We start from the raw sequence: 20815 nt of genomic DNA on the forward strand, positions 1-20815 counted from the left end.
GCCCATCCAGCAACTGGGCAACTGGTTGCTAAAATTTTTGAATCCCACCCCTGGAGGAAGGTCACACTGTAGAGCCACAATAGGGGGGTTAACTGAAAAAGGCAGTGGGATTAAAGTGCACCCAAGAGTGGGCGAAACACTACCAAACATTAAGAGCCGTGGTGGCGAAGTGGTTAGGATTCAGGATTGCAGACAAATTCTGTCAATTACAAGCAGTCCCACTCGTGCACACTGTCAGAATCATATTGCGGGGGTGCAGGTGGGCAGGGGATCTAAATGAAGCCTCTGAATTGTTTTATCACCCTCAATTAATGGCCACACAATCCCTTGCAGAGTGGAGTCTGGGCAGCTGAATGGAGCTGAGTGTTTACTGGCCTGATGCCCTTCCTGTCGTGAATGCGGAGTTTTATTCAGCAGATACATTCTCATTGTGCCCAGAGAGAGAAATATCTGCCTCTACCTAGGATTGAACTCACGGTCTCTCCTGATTGTGAGGCGAGAGCTCCACCTCTAGGCCACTGCCTTACCCAAACCACAGATGCCTTGAGTTAGCATGGTGGGAAATGGCCGGGGTCTTGTTCTGATGTCCCCCCTTCCTCTCTTTACAGGTTGGACTACTGTGATGAAGTGGTGCGGGACCCCGGGCAGGCGCTAGCTGTTGACATCCATCAGCCTCCGCCGTTTGTGCAAAAAATCCTCCAGCTGAGCGGCCTCTTGCTTTACTATGAGGAATTTGGTGAGGGCAGTGCCCGGGGCCCGAAGGTATGGCCTTGTGGGAGATCCTCCTCCTGTCTCGGGGGTGGTTGCCAATCGTCCCACTCAGTCACCCAGCAAAGAAAGGCTCCTGGCCGTTTGTTTTTTGCCAAGAGTAGACTTTACGGAAGCTTTAAATGGTTGCAGAAGTAGCAAAGCCGAATCTGAGGTTTTCCCGCGCAAACATTACAAAGGACAGTTCCCTCTGCTATCCCCAAGTTATCTTCCAATTAGGCGTGATCCATCAAAACCGCGCTCGACTAAGCCGCGCCCGATTAAACCATGTCGCTGACGTCATCAACAGGGCGACAACAGCCAGCGCGGAGAAAGAAGGGCGCTTTAAATAGCGCTTTGAAAGCAAGCCGATTCAACTTAAGGTAAAGGTTAGGGTTAGGGTTAGGTTTAGGGTTAGGTTAAGGGTTAGGGTTAGGTTAAGGGTTAGGATTAGGATTAGGTTTAGGGTTAGGTTATGGGTTAGGTTTAGCGTTAGGTTTAGGGTTAGGTTAAGGGTTAGGTTTACGGTTAGGGTTAGGTTAAGGGTTAGGATTAGGTTTAGGGTTAGGTTATGGGTTAGGTTTAGGGTTAGGTTAAGGGTTAGGATTAGGTTTAGGGTTAGGTTATGGGTTAGGTTTAGCGTTAGGTTTAGGGTTAGGTTAAGGGTTAGGTTTAGGGTTAGGTTTAGGGTTAGGTTTAGGGTTAGGGTTAAGTTAAGGGTTAGGATTAGGTTTAGGGTTAGGTTATGGGTTAGGTTTAGGGTTACGTTAAGGGTTAGGTTTAGGGTTAGGTTTAGGGTTAGGTTTAAGGGGGTTAGGTTTAGGTTTAGGGGTTAATTTTAGGTTTAGGGTTTACAGCGTGCTTCTGTCTCCACGCTGTTGTTGCCCTGTTGATGACGTCAGCTACGCGGTTTAGTCGGACGCGGTTTAGTCGAGCGCGGTTTTGTGGTGGAACCCCAATTAGGTGCTTGTCTATTGTTTAGAATACAGGTTCTCCGTTCCCAGCTCTTCATAACCAATGGTTGGTCTTGGCTGGCTGGAGCTTCTCACAAGGCTCAGCAGGACTTCCATATCTCTTCCCCCCCCCACCCCCGGCCTTACAGTCTGTTCACCATCCCACTGGTTGAGCCAGCAAAGGAGACTCCTGGGACATCTTTTTACCAAGAGTATAATTTTATTGAAAATTCCCTGTGGGTGCAGAAGTGGAAAAGCCAATTCTAACATTTTCGCACACAAACTTGCCCACACTGCCAGAATCATGTCGCAGGGGTGTGGGAAACTAAATGAAGCCTCTGAATTGTTTCATCCTCATCTTCATTTAATGACGCCATAATCCCTTACGGGGTGGAATCTGGGCAACTGAATGGAGCTATACAATGTTTACTGGCCAGATGCCCTTCCTGTCGCCAGTGCGGAGTTAGCAGTCATGGTGCCCAAAGGGAGAAATATCTGCCTCTACCTAGGATCGAACTCACAGAGGGGAAGTGCCTGGCTGGCCCCTCGCTGTTTCCAGGACGGTCCCACGGGCCAGGTCTAACCGGACGTGGCCCCCAAGCCTTGAGTTTGACATGTCTGGCCAATCGGTTACAATTGTGTTGTTTTGGGAACAGTCTCTCCGCCTTGGATTTTCCCAACCGATGGCCTTGGGCTGCTGGATCTGTCTTAGGCTTCAAGTTGGCACACTTGCATTCCTTCACCATCTGCCATAACCCCCTGTAAGGACTGGCCTCTCCTCTCCGCTCAACTCTTGAAACAATTAGCATTTCAAAACTAACCTTTTATGGGAAGAAAGGGATAGCAAGACAAAAGAAGCAGGATCTGAGGATCCCTGCACAATTCTGCTAGATTAAAACAGTTAGAGACACCCCCACTCTCCTCAGTCCGATGTGGAAAAAGCCAAAGTTGTTTTGAGAATCACAGGCTGAGAAGGTGATAGGAAGCTGTTCTCGGGCGTCTCTTGCTGAGGCTCTAGAGCGGAGACAAAACAGAGCCCTCATCAAAGCCTTCCCCAGACTCCAGGACTGGCCCATCTTCCTCCCCAACCCTCCTCACTGTCTTGAGTCTGCCACCAGCTCCCCTGGCGGGCTGTAACCCCGGCATTGTTTTGATGGAAGTTTGATTTCCTTTTCACCCAGGAGGCTGAGCCGTGCGATTCCGGCGGGGAAGAGGCTGGCCCCAGTCCTCTGCTTCAGATCGGAAGCTGCTCCGGATACACCGAGATGAGGATTAAGCTCAAGCAAAACGAGGCCTTCCCTGGAGCTAAGGTCATTCCTGGCCCTTGCCCCCCCCCCCGAACTGCTCCTCTCCTGGGTGGCGGCCCTGACAAGTGTGCGACATTCCTGGCATGGGGTCTCCTGCAGGAGCACAGGGTTGGAGTAGAGGACCTCTGAGGTCCCTTCCAACTCTATTCTTATTCTATATTCCGTGATTTTTAATCGTTAAAGCATGCAAAAACTGTTGGTTTTTCCTCCTGAATGCACGCTCAGTTTAGCATCCTGGTCTAGATAGGCCTTATTTACAGGAATTGGACTGTAGCGTCCAGGGGAAGAGCCAAACACCTGGATTTTACCTTTTCCTCTGCCCGAAAAGGGTCGGGAGCAGCTTCTTTTGACGTGCAACGTGGTTCTGTTTCCAACTGCAGCTGGAGTTGGATGGGAAGATTGGATCTCTGCACCTGCTGCTCGCCCCTCGGCAGATCTTGCATCTGACGGACCTTCTATCATCCCTCAACTTGTCCGGTGAGCAGTGGGTGGGTTGGGGAGGTCATGATCTAGATCGGGGGTCCCCAACCTTTGTGGCTTGGCTGCCCGGCTCGGGATGGGGAGAGGGGGGAACCTGGCTGTGCGAGTGGCGGGTCGGCAAGGTGGCTCAGCGGCTATAGCGCTGAGTTTGTCAGTCAGAAATGTCCACCAGTTCCGCGGTTCAAATCCCGAGTACAGGTCTCCTGCGTGAGCAAGGGGTTGGGCAAGATGACCTCCAAGCTCCCATCCAACTCTGTTACTGTTTAAACGTGTGTGCACGCACGCATAGCTCAACTTGCGCAATGGGTGGGGTGGCACATGCATGGACAGCTGGACTCGTGCAAGTTGGGGGCGCATATGCGCTCATGCACCGGGGAGCCACTGCCTCAAGTCGTGCTCCATGCGCACGCTCACACCGGCCGGTTGCTTGAGTGGCCCAGTTCCAAATAGGGGGCGCCAGTCCGGGTTTAGAGAACCCTTGATCTGGATGTGTCGTACATGGGCCACGCCCACCCCAGCTCCGCGAAGAGAGAAAACGGCATGATATGATATGTAACACGGCACTTTTGACACCCGTGCTCTAGATCAGATTGCATGCCAAAAGAGGGGGGAATTCAGGGGGTCATGCCCACACCCATAATGCTGTGCGCGTAAACCTCCCCCACTCCCCTGCTTTTGGTATTCAATGGTCCTGATTTTTTTGCCTCTCCCCGGGCTCCAGAGACTTTCTAGGAGTCTGGGAGGGCGAAAACAGCCTCTGTCAGATCCCTAAAAGTGATGCTGCCATTCAATTGGGAGGAGGGGAACCTCGGAGTTAAATCATTAGCTACATCTGAAACAACTGAGTTTTACAACTTTACAACTGGTTTCCTGTCACCGGGAGACATAAACATCTCTGGAGGGACATTTATGATAGCCATGTGGGATATATAACTTTGATGTCTTAACTAGAGATAGCCATGGGAACGTGTGCTTTATTGACTCCCAGGGCAGAAGAGTTAAGGAAGCATCTTCACACTTGTGTATTGTTCAGGATCTGCATTCGGACAAAGAGGAGGGGTCATTATCAGCTTATTTGCATGGCCTAAAGGTTTTCAGATGCTGCTTTGCTGCTAATAGTTTCCATCCTGCTTGATTAAAGGTTCCTTTTGAAATAATTCGTTTCAAGAGTCTTTACTTTCTCAAGTTAGGAGAGGAACCATTACAGCCTCCCCGTCCCCCGGAAGCCTTCCGGAGGCTTCCCTGAAGCCTCCAGAGGATGAAAAACAGCCGAAAAAGAAGGCCTGTCAGTTGGCCTGCATGGACATGTACGTTGGAGCTGACTGGGCAATGCCTGGCGTGCCCTCAGAAATGGCAAACGTGCCATGGGTTCTCTATCACAGATCTAGATACAAATACAATAGCAGAGTTGGAAGGGACCTTGGAGGTCTTCTAATCCAACCCCAGGGTAGGCCTCCTCCGAATTCCATCCGCCAGTCAGTGCCGACTGGCGACTACGCGGAGGAGAGCCTTCTCAGTTGTAGCTCCGACGCTATGGAACAATCTCCCCGTGGAGATCCGCACCCTCACCACCGCCCAGGCCTTCCGCACGGCCCTTAAGATCTGGCTATCCCGTCAGGCCTGGGGATAAAAATCTTAGTTCGTCCCCTCCCGAATGATGAATGAATGTTGTGCTCTATTTTTTTTTTAATATTATGTATTGTCTTATGCTTTTTGTCTTTGTACCCCCTTCCCCGTGTTTTTGTAAGCCGCCCTGAGTCCCCTCAGGGAAAAGGGCGGCCTATAAATTATAATAAATCTACCAAATCTACCAAATCAAACCCCCTGCCTAGGCAGGAAACCCTATACCATTCCAGACAAATGGCTATCCAACATTTTGTTAAAGACTTCCAGTGTTGGGACATTCACAACTTCTGGAGGCAACTTCTGTTCCACTGATTCATTGTTCTCACTGTCGGGAAACTTCTCCTCAGTTCTAAGTTGCTTCTCTCCTTGATTAGTTTCACCCGTTGCTTCTTGTCCTACCCTCAGGTGCCTTGGAGAATAGCTTGACTCCCTCTTCTTTGGGCAACCCCTGAGATATTGGCAGCCTGCTATCATATCTCCCCTAGTCCTTCTTTTCATTAAACTAGACATAACCCAGTTCCTGCAACCGTTCTGCCTATGTTTTAGCCTCCAGTCCCCTAATCTCTTTGTTGCTCTTCTCTGAGCTCTTTCTAGAGTCTCCACATCGTTTCTACACCGTGGCAACCAAAACTGAATGCCGTATTCCAAGTGTGGCCTTACCAAGGCATTATAAAATAATATTAACCCTTCACGTGATCTTGATTCTCTCCCTCTGTTGATGCAGCCTAGAACTGTGTTGGCTTTTTTGGCAGCTGGCTGGCTCCTATTTAAACAGTTGTTCACTAGGACTCCAAGATCCCTCTCACAGTTACTACTATTGAGCAAGGTCCCACCTATACTGTCCCTGTGCATTTCGTTTTTCTTGCCTAAATGTAGAACTTTACTTTTTTTCACAATTGAATTTCATTTTATTAGATTTATTAGATGGTTGAAGGCCTCCAACCTTGGGGTCTTGTGGCGCTGAACCCCTTCTCAGTTGCTCAAGGTCAGGGTGGTCTCCAAATTTAGCCACTTGAAGACTTGTGGACTTCAACTCCCAGAATCCCCCAGTAACTCTGTCTCCATTGGCTGACCTGTTACCATGTCTGTTCCAATTCATGAGCTGTCTCATACACTGACACGGGATCTAAATAAAAAATAAATCAGTGTAGAGTTGTGTGGGTTTGGCCCAGAGGGCCACACTCGTTCAACTTCTGCAAATACCAAATGACTGATTTCAAGGAATAGTGGCCATGCCTGGTTTTTTCCTCCTTCGTGGGAGGATCCCTAAATTTTTCTTTTCTTTTTTCTTCTCTCCCCCCCCCGCCCCCCGGCAAAGAATCCGGCATCCTGCAGGAGCAGCTGAGCAAAAACCGCCCTCTGGATTCCGAGGACCTGAAGTTAATCGAGCAAGACCTCAGCCAGCAGCTGCATTCGGGGTTGGGGTTGGCCCCTGCACATCTGGAGGGAATGGCAGTTGGCGTGGAGAACGGAGGTGGAGGTGAGTCGTGGCAAGGGGGCCCTTGAGGGAGATCCACCTTTCCACCAGATCAGTAGAGTCAATAGATCTCTTAGATGTGGTCATTTCTTGGGTCTCTCTCTCTCTCTCTCTCTCTCTCTCTCTCTCTCTCTCTCTCTCTCTCTCTCTCTCTCTCTCTCTCTCTCTCTCTCTCTCTCTCTCTCTCTCTCTCTCTCTCTCTCTCTCTCTCTCTCTCTCTCTCTCTCTCTCTCTCTCTCTCTCTCTGCTGTGAGACTCCCCTTTTTAATGTTGTTTTTTGCGCTCACATTTTTTTTCCATTTTCATAACATATAATCACATGTATACTATTACATAGCCAATATCATGTTGTGTTAATTAATAATTACATCAGTTCATCTTGCCATCAATTCCTGGAAAAAAAATAAAAAATAAAAACCAATTATTGGCTCTTCTGCTCCATACACCATATTTATGCCTTATCCAACACTTTCTTCTGCCTCTCTTCTCCCCCTCCCTACCTCCTTTCTTCCCTCCATCATCCTTTTCTACTCTACTTCCCCTTCCTTTCTCCTTCTCCTCTCTCCCCTTTCCACTCCTCCTTATTCTCCTCATCTTCCCCCCACTTGCCCTCTCTCCTATCCCTCTCTTCCTATCTTTCTTCGCTCCTCTGCTTCCCACTCTTCCTCTCTTTCACTTGGTGTATTTCAGCTTCTGAGCAAACTCCATTTTGTGTTGATGGTATTTATACTTCCATTTCAATATAGATAACATATCTTTGTTTTAAAAAAATAAGAGAAGACAGTATACATGTACAATCATATTACTTTAAAACCTAACACCCCTCCTCAAGCCAATATACTTCTTTCCCTCCCCCCTCCCCCCCAACCTTCCCTCCCCTGACTTCCCAGAACCAATATAAGGTATAAGTCTTTAACAAAAACAGTCTAAAATATATTTGAAAAGAGAGTAGAAAATTAATAACGTCTTTAAATTGAACTTAGCTCCTCCTTGCTTTAATGGTTTTTTATGATAGATTAGTCTAGAACAGTGGTTCTCAATCTTCCCAATGCCGCAACCCTTTAATACAGTTCCTCATGTTGTGACGCCCCAACCATAAAATTATTTTCATTGCTACCTCATAACTGTAATTTTGCTACGGTTATGAATCACAGTGTAAATCTCTGATATGCAGGATGTATTTTCATTGTTACAAATTGAACATAATGAAAGCATAGTGATTAATCACAAAAACAATATGTAATTATATACTGTGAAATGGTTGGCTAATGAAAATAATATATGTTGGGAGTGTTGGGTAGGCAATATAGATTCGTATACAATAACAAATGGTCGATGTTGCTTTAAATGGGTGAATTTACTTATCAGCTGTGATTAACTTTGCAATAAGAGGGAGTCAGGAAAGCTCACTCTCTCTCTCTGCTTGATAACTACTTACTCACTTGATGGCTGGAACGTGAACTGCAACTGTAAGCAATTGTTTGTTCTTTGAATTGTGTTTGGACGAATATCTACTATCACTGCTTGTGCAGCTATTAGTAGTAGTAAAGCTACTTGTTTTTACTGGCAGTGTCTGAGACTCTATTTGTGTGTTTTCTTCTACTAGCAACGATCCTTTTCTCTCGGTGTACATTCCGCTGCACTACTTTCTGTTTCCCAACGGAGAGACCCCTAACAATATATACAATATAATATATAACCTCTAACCTTGTTACAAAAAGTCCATGAAACATTTCAGTTGGGAACAAAAATAAAAATAAAACAGAGAAGAAAGACAGTAAAATAAAATGAGTCAAAGAGAAATACAGTACTAGGTTGGGTATCCCCTCCTATTTTTCATCTTATCCTACTGGTTCTTTATGATTATCAATTGTTGTTTGTAACTAGTGATTGTAACTTATTATTATGGCCTATTACTTGCTGTTTATATGTACACTGTGAGTTGGTGCACTGGAGACAAATTCCTTGTGTGTCTTATCACACTTCACCAATAAACTTTTCTATTCTTATTTCATTCTATTCTATTCCATCCTATTCAATATAACCATGGATTGGATCCTCAGACAAACTTTTAAAGACACACCAGGCGTTCAAATCGGGGCTCAGCTGTCTCTCACGGACTTGGTGTATGCTGATGACATCGTCTTCTTTGCTGAAACAGCCCAAACCGCCCAAAATACCCTGGATGCATTACAAGCAAATGCTAACAAGCTCGGCCTGGTGATAAATGGTGCAAAAACCAAATTCATTTTCACGGGCACTCAACCAGCTCAACTGCACCTCGAAGGCAACCCTATCGAAAGAGTAGACACATTTAAATATTTGGGGTCGATCATCGACAGCCAACGTGTAGTGGCTACAAATGACATCAAAAGCCGCATTGGCAATGCTACAGCCGCATTCGCCTCTTTAAGGAAGTGCCTGTGGAGCCAAAATGACGTGACGATTGCGACCAAGATGAGGATATTTAATGCTTCCATCCGCACAATCTTACTGTACGGCTCGGAATCGTGGACTTTACTTAAAAGCGACCTGAACCTATTAGAACGATTCCAGCTAAGATGCCTGCGCAACATTCTGCACATAACTCTACGGGACCGATGGAAAAACGAAACGGTATTGCAACTGTGTAAAAACCAAACTACAATCGAACTTTACCTAAGAAGACAACGACTTAGATGGTTTGGACACGTTTGCCGTATGGACAATAGCCGATTACCTTACCGATCGATTAACTCGCTGCGACCGGATGGGTGGAAAATCGCACGAAATGCCCCCCAAAAAACGTGGATATCCCAAGTGGCTCACAATCTTCAACCACTCCATTTCTCGATAACCGATGCCCAACAAGCCGCCCTAAATCGGAATCAACGGCGTGCTGTAATCCGTGACGTCCTGCCCCTGGCCTTCACAATGCAACGGTCACTGCCTTACGGGCGTTGACATTTACGAAGATTAAGTCCAAGTATTCCATCCTATTCCTATTTCATTTCCATTCCATTTTTCCATTCCATTCCATTCTATTCTAAGCATGGAAGCTTAAAACTTAAAACTAAAAAGATGTAGTGCTTTATTTTTTTTCAAAGCGGCTGACGGCTACCTTTTTTCCCCTCCGCCCCTAAATTCCTGCAATCCTCTCGCTCCCAAGTTTTCCAACCGCTCAATTCATTCATAGATATTGCAGGAAGCAAACGAAGGCAGGTCTCCTTGTGAATGGATGGAAGTTTTTACAGAGAAAACCCGAATGCCAGGAGGCAGCTGCTGCAGAGAGCCCGCATAAACCTCCGAGTCTCTGAGGAGGAGGCAGCTGCGGACTGAAGGGACATCGTCGCCATCCTTCCCGCGTTGGTTCTCGGCTCCTTCTCCTGGCGTCCCCTCCCCTCGCTGCTGGGAGGCTGAGTTCAGCCCGACCACCTCTCGCCACTCCCTCGCTGGCGCTCAGGGGCTCCATTCTCCCCCCTCCCCTCGTCAAGCACAGCTGTCCAATCCACCCACCGGTGCGTCTCGTGTCGCAATTGGCTGGGCGCTGATTGTCCTCATGCCGGTGTCTCGGTTCCTAAGACCCTCAAAAATATGTGTTTTCTGATGGTCTTAGGTGACCCCCGTGAAAGGGTTGTTCGATCCCCAAAGGGGTTGCGATCCACAGGTTGAGAACCTCTGGTCTAGAATTTTGTCAGCTGCCTGGACTCACGTAGGCCTGAGATGGGTCGCTATATAAATTTGCTTAATAAATAATGAATAGAAGAAAAAAAAGGTGAGAACCTACAAACATTTCCAGATTTGGAAATTGTCTCCAGAAACTAGACATGTTTTTCATTCCCCACATGTTCGTGTCCTGTTTGACAGAGGTCAACTAGATCTCTTCCTCCTTTTCCTCCTCCTCCTCCTCTTCCTCTTCCTCTTCTTCCTCCTCTTCCTCTTCCTCCTCTTCCACCTCCTCCTCTCCCTCTCCTTTCTAGCACTGATGATGTTACCTATCTTGGGTAATAAAAAATTGGCAAGAAAGCCACCAAGCTCAGAAAGCACCAAGGACCTCACAGGCCTCTTCCTCCTCCATCATCATTATCATCATCTCTCCTCCTTCCCTTCCTCCTCCTCCCCAACTTCTTCCTAGCACCGATGGTGTTACCTAGCTTGGGTAGTAAACATTTGCAAGAAAACCATCAAGCTCAGGAAGCACCAAGGACTTTACAGCCCGCTTTCTCCATCTCCTCCTTCTCCTTCCCTTCTTCCTCCTCCTCCTCCTCCATCGTCATCATCATCATCATCTCCTTCCCTTCCTCCCCCTCCCCCTCTTCCGCCTCCCCATCCCCAACTTCTTTCTAGCATTGATGATGTTACCTAGCTTGGGTAATAAAACGTCTGCAAGAAAACCACCAAGCTCAAAGACCACCACGGATCCCCCCCCCCCCGCCACTAACAGATGCTAAACCTCCCACCCATTTCCCTTCTATCTCCCTGCAGAGATGTTCTTCTCTATGGCACCCATGACGAGCAGCGTGGCGTCTCTGCGTTCGGTCAGCGACCTCTCGGATCTGGATTCCTCGGTGCACAGCGACATTAGCACCACTCCCCTGCAGCCTCCAGCCCCGGGGGTAAGTGCCTTCTCTGGCTATTTTCTTCCCTGTGGTCACCCTTAAATCTTTCTCAGTTGTTTCTTAACTGCTTTGTGAATCTCAGGGATACCACTCTATAAAGCCTTAGTAAGGCCACACCTAGAGTCCTGCATCCACTTTTGGTCACCACACTATAAAAAAAGATTTTGAGACTCTAGAAAGAGGGCAGAGAAGAGCAACCAGGATGATGTAGGGACTGGAGGCTAAAACAGACGATGGAGGGTTGCAGGAACTGGGCCTGGCTGGTCTAGGGAAGAGAAGGACCAGGGGAGACAGGATAAGAGTCTTCCAATATTTGAGGGGCTGCCACAGAGAGGAGGAAGGGGGTCAAGCTGTTCTTCAAAGCACCCTTGAAGGCCAGAGAAGGAATAATGGATGGAAACTGACCAAGGAGAGATTCAACATGGAAATAAAGAGGAATTTCATGACAGTGAGCGCAATCAACCCATGGAACAGAAGTTGCTTTCAAAAGTTGTGGGAGTTTCATCCCTGGAGGCTTTCAAAAAGAGACTAGACTGCCATCTGTCAGAAATGATGTAGGGTCTTCTGCTTGGCCTCGGGTTGGACTAGATCAGTGGTCCCCAACCTTTTTATCGCCGCGGACCAGTCAGCCTTTGATAATTTTACCGTGGCCCGCTGAGCGCGTCGATGACCAGCGCTAGTAGTGTAGCCTTGCGCAGGCGCAGTTCAGTATGGCTAGCGTAGATAGCGTAGCACAAACTGCGCCTACGCAAGGCTACGCTACTAGCGCTGTCTACGCTAGCCCTACGTAGCTGCGCAGGCGCTCTTAGGTTTTTTTCAGGAATCGGCCAGCGCTGAAGCGCTGAAAAGGAATGAGAAGGACGGCGCTGGACACAGGGGGGCGGTGGGCCACTGGTGACGTCAGAGTGCCACCAGCGGTCCAGTAACACCCCTTGTTCCAGTTAGCCCTAATTTGCATACAGAAAGAAACTATGGCCCCCGGCCGCTGCAGCGATCATGGCCCCCGGCTGCTGCAGCGATCATGGCCCCCGGCCGCTGCAGCGATCATGGCCCCCGGCCGCTGCGCGGCCCGGTGCCAGGTACTCCACGGACCGGGGGTTGGGGATCACTGGACTAGATGACCTACAAGGTCCCTTCCAACTCTGTTAATCTGTAAAGGATATTGAAACTCTGGAAAGAGTGCAGAGAAGAGCAACCAGGATGATGAGGGGACTGGAGGCTAAAACATACAATGAACGGTTGCAGGAACTGGGCCTGGCTAGTCTAGGGAAGAGAAGGACCAGAGAGAGGAGGAAGGGGGTCAAGCTTTTTTCCAAGGCCAGACAGGAATAATGGATGGAAACTAATCGAAAGCAACTTAAAACTAAGGAGACGTTTTCTGACAGTGAGAACAATCAACCCTTGGAACTGAAGTTGCCTCCAGAAGTTGCGAATGCCCCAACACTGGAAGTCTTTACGAAGATGTTGGATAGCCATTTGTCTGAAATGGGGTAGGGTTTCCTGCCTAGGCAGGGGGTTGGACTAGAAGACCTCCAAGGTCCCTCCCAACTATTCTATTTTATTCTATTCTATCACATTCAGAGGGCACAGAACGTGCAACAATGATGACCCTGAAACTAAGTCCCTTTTTCTCCCAATGTACTCTTAAAGTACAAGGAAAGAGCTTATATAATCATACTGTAATAATAAGTATCATAACACTCCCAGCCACCTAATAAATAACCTTAGAAAGAGTGCGGAGAAGAGCAACTGGGATGATTAAAGGCCAGGAGACTAAAATATATGAAGAGCGATTGCAGGGATTGGGCATGGCCAGCCTAGAGAAAAGAAGGACCAGTGGGGACATGAGAGCAGCATTCCAGGATTTGAGGGGCTGCCACAAAGAGGAGGGGGTCAAATTATTCTCCAAAGCTCCTGAAGGGCAGGACAAGAAACAGCAGGTTGGAAACTAATCAAGGAGAGAAGCAACCTAGAACTAAGAAAGAATTTCCTGACATCGAGGACAATTAACTAGTGGAACGACTTGCCGCCAGAAGTTCTGGGCGCTCCATCACTGGAAGTGTTTAAGAAGAGACCGGACAGGCACCTGTCTGAAATGGTCTAGGGTCTCTTGCTTGAGCAGTGGGTTGGACTAGAAGAACTCCAAGGTCCCTTTCTGTTCTGACCCCCTCCTCCGAATGCCGAGACAAGCTTAGCTGGAATGCCACAACTCTTTATTAGCAGGAAACATAAATCTTGGTGGCTGCAAGCCAAAACACAACGAACAGATAAAGAACCTTGGCAGCAACCCAGACTTCAACAGATACAGATAACAGCTTCGCCAGCGTTGATAATTAAGTTGAATCCTGCAACCAGACTCCTCCCAGAGTCTCTCCTTAAATACTATCTTGAGAGGAGCCTAATTACAACCACCGAGGTCCAATTATCTTCTGTACCTGCCTAGCTGTTCTCTACGTCGATCTGCCCCCCGTTGCCGGGCATCCAGGACCAATCCCCTTGTCTCCTCCCCACTGCTCCAAGGCCTGACGTCAGGAACACACTCCCTTTGGCTTTCACCGCTGCTCCATGCCTCAGGGGCCTCCTGCTGGCCAACCAGCCTCTCTGCGCCCTGCTCAGAGTCGGAATCCTGTCCAGGGTCCTCCACATCTTCCAGAGCCGACTCATAAGGCCCCTCGCTGTCGGAGTCTATTTGCAGCGGCTTCTGCTGGGCCACAACACTTTCCAGCCCTGTTTTGCACTCTTAACTCCTGAAAACGTTTTTCCCTCCATTTATTTATTAAATTTATATGCCGTCCATCTCACTATCATGTGGCTCTGGGCACCTTACAGTATCACACATGACAAAATAGAGAATTAGAACCGTTAAATGCATTAAAACATCAGGCATTCCAATCCAAAGCTTACAACCCAAAGTATGAAAGTTAACATTTAAATAACACGTTCAAATTAACCTTCTCTTCCCCCCACCCCCAACAGCTGGGCCTAGGAAGCCCCCGGCGTTACAGACGGCTGCCGTTTGCCTCAACCCTGCCGGGTCTCAATAAGATACCAAGTAAGGTGGTTTTCCTGCAATTTTCCCCGAGGGGGGGTGGCGGCGGGAGGGGGGGGGGCTGGGAAAAGATGGGGAAAAGGTCGTGGGGTTGGGGTATGATTCTTCACTGTTTCCTTCTTGCAGCCTGTCTGAGCATCTGAACGCTGCATGAAATGCAGATAATCTTCCTTTTTAAATAAATAAATGCATACATACATACATACCGTATTTTTCGGAGTATAAGATGGATATTATTTCCTCAAAAAAAGAGGCTGAAAATCTGGATGTGTCTTATACAGCGAATACAGCATTTTTTTTTGCTCCCGAAGCCCCGCCCCCTTTGCCAAACTCTGCCGTGCAGAGCCTGCAGGAGGCTTTCAGAGAGCTCCTGGGGCCTGGGGAGGGCAGAAATGAGCAAAAAAATGAGCCGTTTTTTGCCCCCCAGCCCCCAGCAGCACTCTATAAGCCTCCATAAGGCTATGCATGCAATTTGTTTGATAAAAAACAGGGCCATTTTTTTGCATGTTTTTGGCCCCCCAACCCCTCAGGAGCATTCTGCAAGCCCGCCCCCCCCAAGGTAATTCATGCCTTTTTAAAAAAAAAATCCGGCCTTTTTTCATGAAAAGCGGCCTGTTTTTTGCTCATTTTTGCCCCCCCCCCCCTCGGAGCACTCTACAAGCCTCCTAAAGGCTATTCATACCCTTTATTTAAAAAAACAAACAAACGGGCCCGTTTTCGTGAAAAATGGGTCGTTTTGGGGAGTTCTGCCGAGTGCAAAAACTTTTCTTTAAAAAATTTGCTTCTTCAAAATCTTGGTGTGTCTTATACTCCGAAAAAAATACGGTACTTGTACTACAGAGCAGTGCTTTTTAACCTCTTTGAGAGAGGTGGGCTTAAAACTCCCAGAATTCCCCCCCCCTCCCAATGGGCTCGTAGGCTGCTTAGCTCAGTGTTTCTCGATCTCGGCCGGTGTGGACTTCAACTCCCAGCATTCCAATCCCCGTTTTCCTTGTTTCCTTTCAGGCAAGGCTGGCCCCTTGCCGCCCCCCTCCTTGGACAGCCAGCGTCCCGAGATGCTGCTGCGGGTGACTCTCGGGGGGCTGACCTTGACTCTGCTCCATCAGCCCCCTGGGCTTTTTCCGTCGGAGGTCCTCTCCCTGGTGGTCGCTCAGCGGTTCTTCGCCCAGCTGGGGGGCCTGAAGGACGCAGCCTTTGGAGGGCGGGATTTCCACCCCCTGCGGCACTGCTTCGAGGAGGCCATTCCACGCAGCCATGTCAGGTGAGTCCACTCCAAGGTTTCCCGTCCTTAGAGACTTTAAGATGGGTGGACTTCAACTCCCAGAATTCCTCAGCCAGCCATTGTTTTCTATCCCTAGCTCTTCTGACCTAGGCTTCCCAAGAGCACGAAGCTGACTCCCCGTCCCGATAAAACCTCTTTAATTTAATTTAAAGTGAATTCCTCTCCAGCAAAGTCCCGGCCAACAGTCTTTCAAAAGATTTTACAACTACAGACCTTTATCAGGCTTGGAGAGCTGCCAGGCTGATATCTTCCAAACTCCATGCTGTAGCAGCTATTCCTTGGCAAGAAGTCAGGAACAGATCTTTACCCTAAGGAACTGAACTACTTGCTTCCTGCAAACTCCCCTCCCCTTTCGCTCCTCTTTATTCCCTCTGGGAGGGGTCATTCACCATCCATCTGTGGCCTTACTCCCGAGTCGACCCCTGTTCTTTAGCTCTTCCCTTCGTCTGGCAGCTCTGCGCATGCGCACATCGGGAACAGGCTCCAGCTGTTCTTCTGCATCACTGATGTCTGACTCCAAAGGCAGCTGATAACTGTCAGACAGCCTTGGCCCCCATCTCTGTCTCCAACGCAGACTCCAGGACTGTTCCTCTCTTCCTCCTCCCTGTCTGAGTCTGCTACCAGCTCCACTGAACACTAGCAACCTTAAAATAAGAGAACTTCAAGTCCCAGAATTCACCATCCAGTCAGTGTTTCCCGTCCTTAGCAACTTTAAGATGGGTGGACTTCAACTCCCAGAATTCCCCAGCCACTCAGTGTTTCTCAGTCTTAGCACCTTTAGGTGGAGTTCAGTTCCCAGAATTCTGGGAATTGAAGTCCACCCAACTTAAAGCTGTCTCGGTTGAGAAAGACCGCCCTAAGGTGAACAAACAGGGGATTTTTTCCCCTGCTCTTACATTTACCCCTCCATCCTGCTCTTTTTCTGAGGTGCCTTTGGGGGTTCTCTTTCCATCTTCCAGGCTGACCGGGGCTGCGGTCCAACTCTCCTGTGAGCGCAAGTCTTCTAAGCAGCTGCGTGGGATCAACTGGGACGCGTCCTTCGGCCTGCTGGAGATCCTGGAGTGCCTTTGGCCAGCCAGCAGAAGGACGGGAAAACCCGAATACACTCAGGTGCAAAGCCGGGGAGGGGTGGAGAGGGTGGGGTGTTTTCTTCCTGGGTGTGAAAGAGAAGGACATTTAATAATATCCTTCCCCCCCCAAAAAACCCCAAGACCTATCCTGAAAATAAGCCCTAGCATGCTTTATACGCATGCGCCTAATATAAGTCCTACTCCAGAGGTGAAATGCTACCGGTTCGGCCAGTTTCCCGAACCGGTAGCAAAAAATGCTACTGGTTCCCAGAACCAGTAGTAAAAAATACTAAAAGAAAGTTAAAAAAAAGAAGTTCCGACAATGGCATGTCGCACAGCTGATCTTCGGAACTTTTTTCTTTAACTCTTAAAACATTTTTTTACCACAGGTTTTCCAGAAATGTGGGGGTGGGGTGGGGTGGGGTCTTTGCTCCCAGCAGACCTTCCCCTAATGAATTGAACTAACTGTCTCCTGCAAACTCCACTCCCCTTTTGCTCCTCTTTATTCCCTGTGGGAGGGGCCATTCACCATCCACCTGTGCCTTTACTCCTGAGTCGGCCCTTGTTCCTTACCTGTTCCCTTTTCCTGGCAGCGTAAATCGAGGACTACGCGAAAGGTTTTGCTACATTATTTGCGTAAAATAGCTACGGTGGATTACTTGCATGTTTCCAAGGAAAGAGTTTAGCCATGATGCACATTCCAGAGTTTCCCTCCCGATCCATCCTCACAGTCCGATGCTGTCCCATCTCTGCTGCCGCTATTGCCGTCCGGTTGCGAGCAGGCTGCGTAGCGAGTCAACCATCACAACAGCGCAGGCCAAAGCTCATTTTCTATTTCCTGTTCTCTTCCAGCTGCTCATCTTTCCTACCCCGGGACCCGTTCCCTATAGCCAGGCGCCCCAGCCCTGCGCACGGATCCGGTCCAAGCACTTGGAGAAGCTGCCGTCCTCCAAGGTTTGCAGGCCGGTTGGGTGGGGGGAATTTTGGAGTGGTGGGCATGTTGGAAGTAGCCCTACTACACCCTTGGAAGGTTATATTCTGGCTTCTTCAGTTCTGACTGGTGGAGAATGGAAGGATTTATATTCCTTGCAGACAGCTAGTCATTTGCATCCTTTTAGAGGGTCCTTGAGGCCATTTGGAGGTTTATTTGTGTCTTCTTTAAATACGTTTCGCTTCTTACCCAAGAAGCTTCTTCAGCTCTGACTAAATAGTGGAAGATGGAAGGATTGATCCTCCTTGCAGACAGTTGGTCATTTGCATCCTTTTAGAGGGTCGTTGAGGCCACTTGGAGGTTTGTCTCTGTCTTCAGGGTCACCTGAATCGTCCTGTAGTCTGCAATGCAGTCTGAAAGCAGGAGCACTATTCAGGGCCACCTCCCGAGGACACCGAGAAATCTCCAAGTGGCCTCAATGATTGTTTCAAAAGGATGCAAATGACCAGCTGTCTGCAAGGAGGATCAATCCTTCCCTTCCCCCACCATCCAGTCAGAACTGAAGAAACTTCTTGGATGAGAAGCGAAAGGTCTTTAAAGAAGACACAAATAAACCTCCGTGGCCTCAATGACTCTCTCAAAGGATGCAAATGGCCAGCTGTCTGCAAGGAATATAAATCCTCCCATTTCCCACGATCCAGCCAGAGCTGAAGAAGCTTCTTGGAGGAGGAGCGAAACGTCTTCAAAGAAAAACCAGAAAGTCCAGTTGACTCGTGAAAAAAGCAGTTTTGAGACTCTTTTAAGGCCTATATTTGCACCTGTTTTCCACAACAGTAGAAGATAATACCGTGGGTTTGTACAAACACACACACCCTCCCAGTTCACAAAACGCAAAGTTTGCAATCGCAGAGAAGGCAGTGTGTGAAGAAAAACCCACTGTCGGGCTGACTGGCCTCGCCTGACCCTCCAATTCGCCCATTCCTTGCTTGATCGTGCGGTTCTTCACTGGCTGGCTGGGGAATTCTGGGAGTTGAAGTCCACCTGTTTCTCAAGTTCCCAAGGTTGAGAGATCTGCTCCAGCCTGACCTTTTACGCCATTGAGGGCCGCATCCAGGTTGTGTTTGGCCCTGGGGGCGAGGGGGGTATGGCCAGCTTGATGTCACTCATGTTGGGGGCGCCTGTGGTGACCCGAGCGCTCTGCCAGCTAAAATGGGCTCCCGAGCTCCGGTTTAGGCTGTGACAGCCTCCTGCAGCCCTCTGCCAGCAAAAACGGAGCTCACAAGCGCCGCCCACAGCCCTCGCCAGCTCCGTTTTCACTGGCAGAGGCACCATGGGCTGGTCTGTTGTTTCCAGGGTGACCCCATGGGTCAGATCTTAAGCACTCCTCAGGCTGGATCCTCGGGCCTTGAGTTTGACACCCTTGTTTTATGCCCTCCTAGAAGAGCGGCTTGGCCAAAGGTGCCTCATCCAAGTTGACGATGGACCTGGCGGTAGAACTGGCTGAGTTCCTGGCTGAAGTGGACCTGGGTACGCTGGATCGCCTCTGCTCCCTCTTGCAGCCCACCGTGGCGCCATCCCGGCCAGGGGGCTACCCTCCCGAAGAACCCGTGGTAAGGCGGAGGGGAAGTAGCTGGCTGGCTTGAGTGGGCGGCTCCTTCTCCTTCTGAGTTGCATTTTATATTTTACCAACAAAGAAATAAAGGGGGACTAGTATAGATTTAGCTCTTGTTAGCTAGCCATGCCTTTTCTGGGATTCGAACTCAGGCTATTTACATATTAGGTCTGTGATGGTGAACTGTTCTGACCCCCTCCTCCGTCCAGTAACGAATGCCGAGACAAGCTTAGCTGGAATTCTACAGCACTTTATTAGCAGGAAATATAAACTTTGGTGGCTGAAAGCCCAAGCATAAACAAAGAGATAAGAACCTTGGCAGCAACTCAGACTTCGACATAGACAGATAACAGCTTTTCCAGCGTTAAGAATGAAGTTGAATCCTGCAAATAAGACTCCTCCCCGAGTCCCTCCTTAAATACAATCTTGAGAGGATCCTAATTACAACCAACTGGGTCCAATTATATTTTGTATCTGCGTAGCTGTTTTCTCCATCAATCTGCCCAGCGTTGCAGGGCATCCAGGACCACCTCCCTTGTCTCCTCGTCACTACTCCAAGGCCTGATGTCACGAGCACACTCCCTTTGACTCTCACCGCTGCTCCATGCCTCAGGCGCCTCCTGTTGGCCAACAAGCTTTTCTGCGCCCTGCTCGAAGTCGGAACCCTGTCCAGGGTCCTCCACATCTTCTAGAGCCGACTCATAAGGCCCCTCGCTGTCGGAGTCTGTTTGCAACTCCAATGGCTCCTGCTGGGCCACAACTGTGAACCTATGGCACGGGTGCCAGAGGTGGCACGCAGAGCCCTCTCTGTGGGCACGCGTGCCTTCGCCAGCTGTTGGAGTGCCGGAAAACGGCATGAAAACAGCCAAAAATGCCCCTAAAACAGGCTGTTTTCCTGGCCATTTTCAGGCCGTTTCTGGCCCTTTTGCAAGCCGTTTTTAGGCCGTTTTTGGCACTGGCGGAAAAACAAAAAATCGCTTGAAAATGGCCCAATAAATGGCCCGAAGAACAGCCTGAAAACGGCGTGAAAACAGCCTGAAAAACAGCCCTAAAACCAGTAAAAAAAACAGGCATGCGCACGCTGGCCAGCTGGTTTTCGGGTTTCCGGCGCACTTGCATGCATGTTCGCCATCACTGTATTAGGTAGATGTATTAACCTCTAAGCCACAGGCTCTCCTGCCTTTGTCAGCTGTACCAGGGGAGAGAGTAAGTGTTTTTTTTTCCTGGTGGGACCGATCTATCAGGGCAACCTGGTGTATTCAAATATGGGATTGAGCAAACTGCTTCTGCTTTTGCGTTTCAGCCTCAATTCATGAGCCTTTGCAGACAGTTGCTTTAGTGACAAACTATTTTTTTGTTGAATTAAGTCATTTCCTCCTCCTCCTCTTTCGCGACTAAACATTTTTTTGCCTGTGAAGGCTCATGAATTGGGGCTGAAACGCAAAACCGGAAGCAGTTTGCTCAATCCCATATTTGAATACACCAGGTTACCGTGATAGACCGGTCCCACCAGAAAATAAAACACAACTTAATCTCCCCCATGGTATAGCCGACAAAGTTAGGAGAGCCTGTGGCTTAGAGGTTAATACGTCTATCTAATATGTCAATAGCCTGGGTGCGAATCCCAGAACGGATATGGCTAGTTGATGAGCTAAATTGCTTGAAATAGACCTGATACACAGG

General features: G+C 48.8%; 1 protein-coding gene across 3 annotated transcripts in view; it reads left to right on the plus strand.

Annotated features, from left to right (window-relative positions):
• ATG2A (autophagy related 2A) overlaps positions 1-20815 on the plus strand; it is an 86927-nt gene that overhangs the window by 12678 nt on the left and 53434 nt on the right. Inside the window, exons 5-14 of one of the 3 annotated variants that reach the window (XM_087705393.1) lie at positions 609-762; positions 2882-3010; positions 3388-3484; positions 6432-6593; positions 11055-11185; positions 14165-14240; positions 15243-15498; positions 16479-16629; positions 17442-17543; positions 18960-19130. In XM_087705393.1, the coding sequence (XP_087561519.1) occupies positions 609-762; positions 2882-3010; positions 3388-3484; positions 6432-6593; positions 11055-11185; positions 14165-14240; positions 15243-15498; positions 16479-16629; positions 17442-17543; positions 18960-19130 (1429 nt within the window). The remainder of the gene's footprint in view (positions 1-608; positions 763-2881; positions 3011-3387; positions 3485-6431; positions 6594-11054; positions 11186-14164; positions 14241-15242; positions 15499-16478; positions 16630-17441; positions 17544-18959; positions 19131-20815) is intronic. The other 2 variants (XM_087705394.1, XM_087705395.1) reach the window with 2 other exon arrangements.

This window comes from Thamnophis sirtalis, unplaced genomic scaffold (assembly GCF_051295495.1).
Source record: "Thamnophis sirtalis isolate CommonGarterSnake01/CBP01778 unplaced genomic scaffold, rThaSir2_p1.2 scaffold_2, whole genome shotgun sequence".
NCBI classification, from domain to species: Eukaryota; Metazoa; Chordata; class Lepidosauria; order Squamata; family Natricidae; genus Thamnophis; species Thamnophis sirtalis.